This window comes from Dendrobium catenatum, unplaced genomic scaffold (assembly GCF_001605985.2).
Source record: "Dendrobium catenatum unplaced genomic scaffold, ASM160598v2 fragScaff_scaffold_1056, whole genome shotgun sequence".
Classification (NCBI taxonomy): Eukaryota; Viridiplantae; Streptophyta; class Magnoliopsida; order Asparagales; family Orchidaceae; genus Dendrobium; species Dendrobium catenatum.
The window spans coordinates 4,253,132-4,262,558 of NW_021319518.1; the positions used below are offsets into that span (position 1 = coordinate 4,253,132).

Below are 9,427 nucleotides of genomic sequence, written 5' to 3' on the forward strand. Positions count from 1 at the left end.
TAATACTCATTAATTATTTAATTATTATTTACATTATTAATTATATGTTTAATTATTTATATTTTAAATTATATTGATTAAGTTAATTATGTTATTCTTAATTTTTTATTATACTATTAAATAATAAATTAAATTAAATTATCTATTTTATTAACATTAATCATACTCCTAATTATTTAATTAATTTACTTAATTATTAATATTTTAAATTATATTAATTAAGTTAATCAATAATAGCTTAGAGACAGCTAGGGTTTGCTTTTCATCTTCTCTTTTTCGTCGTTGCTTTTCGGCTCCGTTGCTTCGCAGTAGTTTTAGAGATTGCACCAGTCACTTCTTCTACTCCGTCGTTGCTACTTCGCTCCTTCAACGACGTTCCCTTCCTGTCGGATCGGAATTTACGACATTTTGATCGGAAGCAATGACGGGAGCTCGCTTGCTGTGAAGGTAACTTTCTCCCTTTCGCGCGCTTCTTCGGCCAAATCCCGTATATACGCCGAACTACAGGATTCAGTAAATCCAGGATTTAGGGCAAAAAGAGGGAAAATAAATGAACAAACTCGTTTATTTATTCCACCGTTATTTATTCCACCGTGAGATTTACGGGGCGCTCAAATCCCGTTTGGCAGGATTTAGCAATGCTGCTCAAATCCTGCATAAATCTTGTTGCCAAACAGCCCTTTAATGCTTAATTTTTGGCCACGGTGGGTGGACGCCCAACAATATATTGTTTAGATGTTTATTATTTGTGTGTTTAATTTTGCCAGTCTTTGCAGCAATCTGATTTGGAGGTATTAGTAGAGCTTCGTATGTTTGCCTCTTTGTGTTGATTGATATATTCATTGATATTAAAGCAAAAATAAATGAACAAACTCGTCTGTTGGAGCTTATTTTTCCATTAATTTCTGCCTAATCGATTTTTTTACCACAACTTGACTATAACTATATGATAACAATCAGTTTTTGATTTAAGTTTGCTAATTTATATTTGTCCTGCTTGTCTTGGTTGATGCTGTTTAACTAGTTTTGGTCTTTGAACTGAGAATAAGAGAAGAACCTGCATCCAAAATTTGCAGATCCTGTACAAATGAAGGCGGTGAAGCAGGCACTGCACGTGGCAACTGTCCCTTCTAGTGTTGTGTGCCGTGAAGTGGAGCAGAAAAAGGTTATTGAATTCTGTAAGGCTTGCATTGAACAAGAGAAAGCTGGCAGTATATATGTCTGTGGGTGTCCTGGAACTGGGAAGACATTGTCCATTAATAAAGTGAAAGAGCAACTTTTGTCATGGTCAAAAGAGGTATACGTTCTCTTATTATGTTGTTTGGTTATTTTCTAACAATTGAAAAATTGTTTTATTGTTATATATGTTTCTGTGGAACAAACAAATTTTTTTCTATGTTTTATAGATGCAAAACTCATTATCTTATTTCCTAATATTTGTTTACTTGTACATAGAAACTGCGTCATATTTAAGTGTCTAGGAAAATATTTATTGCATCTTAACTCTAAACTTGTTTCTTTCAATTTTCTATTCAGCAGTGGTGGTTCTTGGCTAAAAAATTCTGCTTTTATATGTCATTTCATCATTTAGGCTCATAAGTAATTTAAAATTTCTCATGCGATCTTGCCTAGAGAAAAAAATAATAAGATTTCATTTATTGTCAGATTATGAAATGAATTTGGGAGCATGGGCAATTGGAGGAGTTGGCTGATTCAGTTAAGGAACTAGTAACTATTGGAGTAATAACTTAACTTATTTTTTATAGCTTGTGCTTTGGAAATAAACCACAACAACAACAACAACAACAACAACTCTTATAGAATTTTCCCTTAAGTTTGAGGGGTACATTTCTATCACATAACAAGCCCGATGCATTCCTCCACTTCAACCATCCAACTTGAATTCTGCTGATAATATCCCCATCTATTTCACCATCACTTTGAACAATTGATCCAAGATATCTAAAACGTGTACTCTTATTAATGACTTGATCGCCCAAAGTCACAATCCCTTCAGTAGGTCTATTACTACTAAAATTACACTCCATATATTTCGTTTTAGATCTACTCAAGCGAAAATCTTTAGACTCTAAGGTTGACCTCCATAATTCAAGTTTACCTTCAACTCCCTCTCTAGTCTTATCAACAAGAAGAATATCATCAGCAAAAAGCATACACCAAGGTACATCCTCTTGCAAATGTCTAGTGAGAACATCCATGACTAAAGTAAAAAGATATGGGCTTAAGGCTGATCCTTGATGTAACCCAACCGAAATAGGGAAATACTTGGTCAATCCACCTTGTGTTTGAACACAAGTAATAGCTCCTGCATACATATCTTTAATGATTTGAATATAAGCATTATTGACTCCTTTCTTTTCAAGAACTCTCCATAGCACTTCTCTTGGAACTTTATCATATGCTTTTTCTAAATCAATAAATATCATATGTAGATCCTCCTTATTTTCTCTATATTTCTCCATCAAACCTCTTAATAAATGTATGGCTTCCATAGTCGACCTACCCGGCATGAATCCAAATTGATTTTGAGAAACATTAGTATCACGTCGCAACCTATGCTCCATAACTCGCTCATATAGTTTTAAAGTATGGCATATTAACTTAATACCTCTATAATTCGCACAATCTTGTGCATCACCTTTATTCTTAAAAATAGGAATTAACACACTCATTCTCCACTCATCTGGCATCTTTTTAGTCTTCAAAATAGTATTAAAAAGTTTAGTAAGCCATGAAATTCCTTCATCTCCTAAGCATTTCCACACCTCTATTGGAATATCATCAGGTCCAACAGCTTTTCCACCCTTCATTTTTTTTAAAGCCTCTCTAACTTCAGTTTTACTAATACGCCGATAAAAATATAAATCTTTATTTTCATCTAGGGTGCTAAGGTCACTATAGTAAATCTTATTTTCACAATTTTCATTAAAAAGTTTAGCAAAATATCTCATCCATCTTTGTTGAATATCATCTTCTAAGAAAAGTATTTTTTGATCTTCATCTATAATACACTTCACTTGAACTAAATCCTTACTACTCCTATCTCTTTGTTTGGCTAACTTATACATATATTTTTCTCCCTCTTTAGTATCTAATCTATTATATAAATCACTAAAAGCTAATGCCTTTGCATCGCATATTGCTTTCTTAGCATCCTTACGAGCCACTTTATATATTTCCCAATTATCAGAATTTTTAAAATTAAACCAATTTTAATAACAAAGCTTTGGAAATAAACCAAGGGCAATAAAATTTTAGAGTATTAAGCTAAACTTTTATGCCAAATTTAGTATGAACTTGATAGTTTCTTTAGTTGTTTTTATGCTAACTACTAAGATAACAATACTTGTGTACTAAGGGTTGTCTGTGTTGTTAAAGTGCTGCAAGTAGCCTGATATGATTTTATTTTTACTCTTATGCTGGTTCTTGAGTTTCTTGTGAAATGCCATTTTTCATGTCTCACTTCCTAGAAATTAATATAAGCTTATAATCAGTTCCTTTGTAGTCAGAGTTGATAGTGATACTTGATACCAGAAGATAGCTGTTTTTGGTCTTACCAGTTTAATTTTTAGCTGGTTGTATATAACTACCAGGTGGGACTGCAGCCGCTAGAATCTCTAGCATTAAATTGTACTTCTCTCACAAATACATCTGAAATTTTTAGCAAGGTACTGCACCAATTCAGAGAACAAACATGAACAAATCTTATTCTTAATTTTTTTCCCCAAAAGTGCTAATCTTTTTGCGTTTCCTTCATAGATACTGGAAAAACTTAATTCTTCTAAAAAGAGAAAGGGCCGCTTGACACCTCTTCAACACCTGCAGGATTTATTTTGTCAAAGAAGTAGTTCAAATTCTGGAATGATGTTGTAAGACCATATCTCCTATACGGATGCACAGTTTTTCCTACACTTTTCTATAAGCTGTACGATGTTAAATATCGCCCAATTTGATATTTCCATGCTATAAATGTTGCTGCTTTAAGATCTTAACAATCAGTGAAATTTTGCAACAGGTTGATCATCATTGATGAAATGGATTATTTAATAACAAAAGACCGGGCAGTACTTCATGACCTTTTTATGCTTACAACATTCCCATTTTCCCGTTTCATATTGATTGGTATTTTTCTGATGGCATAACTTGATAGCTGTGTACGTCTATAGTTTAAAATATCTAATGCTGCTTAAAAGCAAGTAAACCATTGAATTTTTTTTGGGGTAGTTATACTTTTCTTTTTCCAGGCATAGCAAATGCAATAGACCTTGCAGATCGATTTCTCCAAAGACTCAAATCTTTGAATTGTGAGTATTCTATTGTATGGTATCTTCTCTCTTATCTTTTATAGAAGAGATTATTTTTGACACGATGGCGAGACTAGGCAGCAAAATGTGAGCAAAATTCTCATTCTGTAGTGTTGTCATTGTGTTAGGTGAGCCCTTTGTGGTGACTTTTTGTGCATACTCTAAAGATCAGATAGTTGAGATTCTTCAGCAGAGACTTATGGTAATTCTCATATTCTTGTTCTTTGCTCATTTAATCATGTAGTGTAACTTACATTGTCTACCATGTTGCTCCAACCCCTCTTAGTGGACTTACACTTAAATCATTACTCATGTTTAACATGCTATTTACTCCAGTTTTCTCATAGCATGGATTATCAATTAACCCGCTAACTTTGGCAGAATCTTGGATGCAATGTCTTTGAACCTTTAGCTCTAGAATACTGTGCAAGAGTAAGTTGACCTCAGTTCTTCCCATTCATGTTTCTGTAATGAATTTTGCTCTAAAATATTTTTGGCTAATTTTTTTACAGTGCATGTACTCCAAAATCATGTTATATCTTGATTAAGATGTAGACGTAATTAATATTTAATTAAAAAAAAAAACATCTTGATTAAGATGCTGCGTAGGTTTCCAAAATATCAATGAATGAACTTAAAATGGCTAGTTGTCTCATATAAAGTTGTGCATGGTTGTTGGTTGTTAGAGAGAATGCAAGAGTAGTAAAATCTACTCATTTGGTTTTGAGGCTTATCTGTGAGAAAAAAACCTTTATTTTCAAGTGGATAGTTACTGTTGTCATTTTAAACATTGGTGGAACCGGGGTCGAGTGAAATTCATATGTAGGGTGTCCCTTATCCCCCAAGTTCATGGGTAAACTCTCCTGAAATTGGGTATACTATGGAAGCTTTTTCCCACTAGTCTTTTTAATTTGGTATTAAGCTTTTTTTATCCTATCCTGGTTCTGACACTAATTAAACAAGTTTTATATGGATATGGTCGATGGTGCGAGTCATACCCATTCTCAGCAAACTTATAAATATTTCTTATGTTAATGATTTATACATAATTTAGTATATAACTCCAAAAGAACCCATCCATATATGCTTGAGCATGCATGTAATTACAATTAAAGTCGGTTTCATACACAGATGCATGCATTACAGTACATACACACAAAAACACGTGCCAAATTTCCTTTTTGGAAAATCTTTAAATAGGTAGCATTTGACGCATTGAATAGAGTATATGAATCTTCATTTTGAACTGGATAAGGTTTCTTTGGGAACTTGTGTTTGTTTTTGACCAATTACAATTACATTACTCTTTCTAACTTCTGACATTTTCTAACAGAAGGTAGCAGCTGCGTCAGGAGATATGAGAAAAGTACTTGATGCTTGCAGGTTTAACACAAATGCTCTCTTGGAATTTTTCTTTCAAATTATGTTATAGCATTTCTTATCTAATGTTGAGGTAATATTTATTCATCAACCTGAGTCTTATATTCCTTTTCATAAAATATTGTTATTTTTTATGCATTTTAACTTTATGAACATTTTGCATTTCAACTGTCATGCAAATATGCACCATAAGGTATATAAGCTCATTGGTTCTTAGGTATAGGGCTCAGGTTAAGAGTTTGGTATGTACCCTGCTTTCACTTGCATGTATGAAGGGTGGTATGTTCAGTGGCTCTTTGTATGGAGTTCATAAGTCTTTATCTGAATTAATGCACTACTTATATTCAATAGAACTATCCTGGGTAGATTCTACCCTTCAAAAACAAAAAATCATCCAAATATTTAGGCAATTTTCTGCATCCAGTTCCACTTGGGAAAATAAAGCTTCAGATTTTGATTTTCTTTTTCCAGAACTTAGCAGGCTGTACATTTAGTTTGCACCTTTTCTTGTTGAAGTTGTACCTCACTTTAAGCAAGCCTTTTATGTGCATACTAGGACTGCGATTGAGGTGCTTGAGACAGAGTTAAGGGACAGCTCTACCAAGGAACAACCTAACAGTGTAAGACATTCAACAAACTTTTGCCCTTAATGAGCTTACATAATTCTTACGTTACAATGATCTTTGATGGTCAAAATTGCTTTCCTATAAGCTTGTTTGATAACTTTGTGGTTGGCAGCACTGATTTGCCGGTTGCATTTAATTTTTTCTTTTGCGTGCATCTGGCATTAGAAAGTCTGAACATTGTAGGTACATCAGATTTCATGATCTCAGTGGCTGGAAAATATAATGTGCTTTTAGTTACCATATACACCAATATAAAATTTAAACGCTTGACAATTTCTGTTCAAGTAGCTAGAGTAATGGATTCTTAGTGGTTTAGTTATTGAAATGAAGTTTTCCTCATTTTTTAGAAGATCCACCTATTGCCAATTGTCCATCTTAATGATTTTTTTTTCCAATTATCCATCTCAACGTACATTGAGCAGACTAAATTTTATTTGTTGCATTTATCAAAGACTTTTTATTTTAATGTTGTTGATGCTTGCTAATGTAATGCTATGATCCATCTTAAAGGGTAGAAATACATTTAAATAATGTTGCAGGTAACTTTTGATCACATGGATGTTGCATTATCAAAGGCATTTAAATCGCCAAAAGTGGACATCATAAAATCTCTTCCGCAACATCAACAGGTAAGCCTGAGGAAGTTTGATCAACCATTTCTTGCTATAGCCGATTTCAACCTAAGTGCATGCTGCCATTAGTGAATGGGTTGTTTTCTATGAGGCAGGGTTGCCAAGGGTTGCCAAAGCTACCTTTGGTAGAAACCCTAAAGTATAATTGCATTATAACTAAACATCAAAGAATCTCTTATTTGAATTAGCGCCAATAAAAGAATCCACTAAGCCAACAAAATAGAAGGCAATAGGGCCAATGAGAATGCTGACAATGAAATGATTATTGCTATTTAAATCATCTATGGCTTCAATTTACAGGTGAAATCCACACATAAGATTTTTCTTTTTGCCCACTCAACAGAGCAAACTATGACTTACCTAAATTATGTTACATATACAACTAGTGTCATTCCACGTGAAAATTGTCACGTTCTACCTTTTTTTTTTTTTTTTAACTTTTTGGCCTTGAAAAAATTACCATTTCTTTATTCTTCTTTTAACTTGGTTTTGGATTATTTGATCCTACCCTACAGATTTGCAATTGTTTTATGGAATATGTTCGCGTCTATGTGGATGTTCGAAAGGATAGTTTTCAACCATTAAACTGCCCAAATTTATACTTGAGTCCCTAAAGAAACAAAGACTCCTAATCCAACAACTTGATCAAAAGCATATGGACTTGAACATATGGGTCAATAACATTTAGGCACATTGAGAAACAATTTTTATCTTTAAACACTTATTGCAGATAATATTGTGCTCGATGGTGAAGCTCTTTCGTGGTTCAAAAAAGAATGCTACAACTATTGGAGAGGCAAGTTTGTCTCCATATGCATTTATTTTTTTCACTAATTTGAAATATCGAGTAATTTGAAACAATACATAGCGTGCTTGTTACAATTTTTAGGTTGACTTAATCATGAACCAGAAGTCATAGTTTGAGTGACTGAAATAACTTATATGGTAAATCAGGATTAGGCAGTTTACATTTATCCCTTCACTAAATCCCATATCTTTTTACATTATTGGGGGAATATGATACGAGCACATTTCTTTGCAAAGTGGAATAGACATCTGAAAATTCATAATTATAGAAACAACTTTTATTCTGATTTTCAATCTGATGTAATGGCTTTAGTCACCCTGCAAGTGTTTTTACTCTCCTGAAGTTTCTTTTCTGATTTTGTTTATAGAGAATCCACTCTTTTACCACCTTAATGGACTCAATTGCATCTATGATGAGCTTATATTTCCTACTTTTGCTTAATTATCATAAAAAATGTTGTAACGGCACAGCTGAACAAATCATATTTGGAAACATGCAAAACTGTCCATGTCCCAGCAGTTGGATCACTGGAATTTACAGAGATGTGCAGAGTACTCAGCGACCAGGTTAAAGTTAATTTAGAGCGTATTTTTTAGGATCTTAGCTACTTTATTTTGCTTCTAGTGTCATCATATCATTCTTTGTTCCAATGTTCAGGGGCTAATCAAACTTGGTCAGTCAAAACAAGATAGATTGAAGAGAGTAACATTACAAATTGATATTCTAGACATTTCTTTTGCTTTTAAGGTATAGATTCGGAAGAAACAAGGTGTTTTTTGTGTTAATTTAAGCAAACTAATTAGCTCTACTTACGTTGGCAGGATATTCGATTTTTTAAAAATTGTCTTGAAGATTATTAGTGCCCCAGCTAAAAAGATGATTCATATGAGATCAACAAAAAAGAATAATGATTCTTGATTGTTGTTGAAGCTAAGGATTTCATAATTTGTGGTTCCTGAATTGCTGAATCCTGCTACATGATTGAGATCAAAGATGGTTACCTGCTTGAGTGTCTAAAGCAATCCCCTTTACTGGATGGCCTTCTGGAACCCACAAGTAACTTTTTTAAACATATAGTTATTATATCAACGGATGGATAGTCTCCTAATGCAACTGGGCAGGAAATTTTTTTTGTTTTTCTTAGGACAATGACACTTGAGAAGATTGAAGTTCCTTTCTTATTGAGATGATTGAAGGAATCAAGTTGCTAATGAGAAATCAAAGTGTGAGGTGAACTTCTTTCAACAATGTTGATTTGTTTAGCAAGTAACCAAGCTTGGCACCTTATTTGATGGCATGTTTTTGTTTTATGTTTCTACAAACAAGTGGAATTGCTTAGGATACTTGTTTTTGTTTGTTTTCAAAAACAATTAATTTTTAGGCTATGAAACATATAGTAACACAATTAATAAATACATCAGCATTGCAAGGGATGAAAAAAATAATAAATAAGTATAATTAATTATGAAAATATGATTAATAATTTTTAATTTTATTTAAAATCATTTAAATCATGTAGGACTAGTAGTTGGTCTCCTCCAAATTCTCATGCAACTTCTTACATTAATTTTGAGAAATTTAATAGTTTTGCGCAACAAAATTGACACGTTGTATTCAACTTTTATTTTATTATTCTTTGGTGTTAAAGATTAGAAT

General features: G+C 32.9%; 1 protein-coding gene across 7 annotated transcripts; it reads left to right on the forward strand.

Moving 5' to 3' along the window:
* The first annotated feature begins 254 nt into the window (after positions 1-254).
* LOC110108821 (cell division control protein 6 homolog) lies at positions 255-9,186 on the forward strand. Of its 7 annotated transcripts, none has more exons than XR_002304508.2 (16): positions 255-447; positions 1,077-1,297; positions 3,615-3,689; positions 3,781-3,890; positions 4,037-4,143; positions 4,266-4,325; positions 4,454-4,527; positions 4,707-4,757; positions 5,659-5,708; positions 6,262-6,325; positions 6,871-6,960; positions 7,694-7,759; positions 8,242-8,337; positions 8,429-8,518; positions 8,593-8,827; positions 8,893-9,186. XR_002304508.2 is itself a non-coding variant. In XM_020839639.2 (15 exons), the coding sequence occupies exons 2-15, from the start codon at positions 1,088-1,090 to the stop codon at positions 8,629-8,631; spliced, it is 1,182 nt and encodes a 393-aa protein (XP_020695298.1). In that variant the 5' UTR covers positions 255-447; positions 1,025-1,087; the 3' UTR covers positions 8,632-9,186. The 7 variants fall into 7 exon arrangements, 5 of the variants coding, with proteins under 5 accessions (XP_020695298.1, XP_020695297.1, XP_020695300.1 ...); XR_002304509.2 differs by having other exon boundaries at positions 8,916-9,186; XM_020839639.2 differs by having other exon boundaries at positions 1,025-1,297; positions 8,593-9,186.
* Positions 9,187-9,427: the final 241 nt, after the last annotated feature.

Excerpts from the sequence above, each read along its gene's own strand:
- LOC110108821 (XM_020839639.2), top strand. The coding sequence starts at position 1,088 with ATGAAGGCGGTGAAGCAGGCACTGCACGTGGCAACTGTCCCTTCTAGT. Across the intron at positions 3,690-3,780 it reads CATCTGAAATTTTTAGCAAG|ATACTGGAAAAACTTAATTC; the intron begins GTACTGCACCAA and ends TTTCCTTCATAG. Across the intron at positions 4,326-4,453 it reads AAGACTCAAATCTTTGAATT|GTGAGCCCTTTGTGGTGACT; the intron begins GTGAGTATTCTA and ends TCATTGTGTTAG.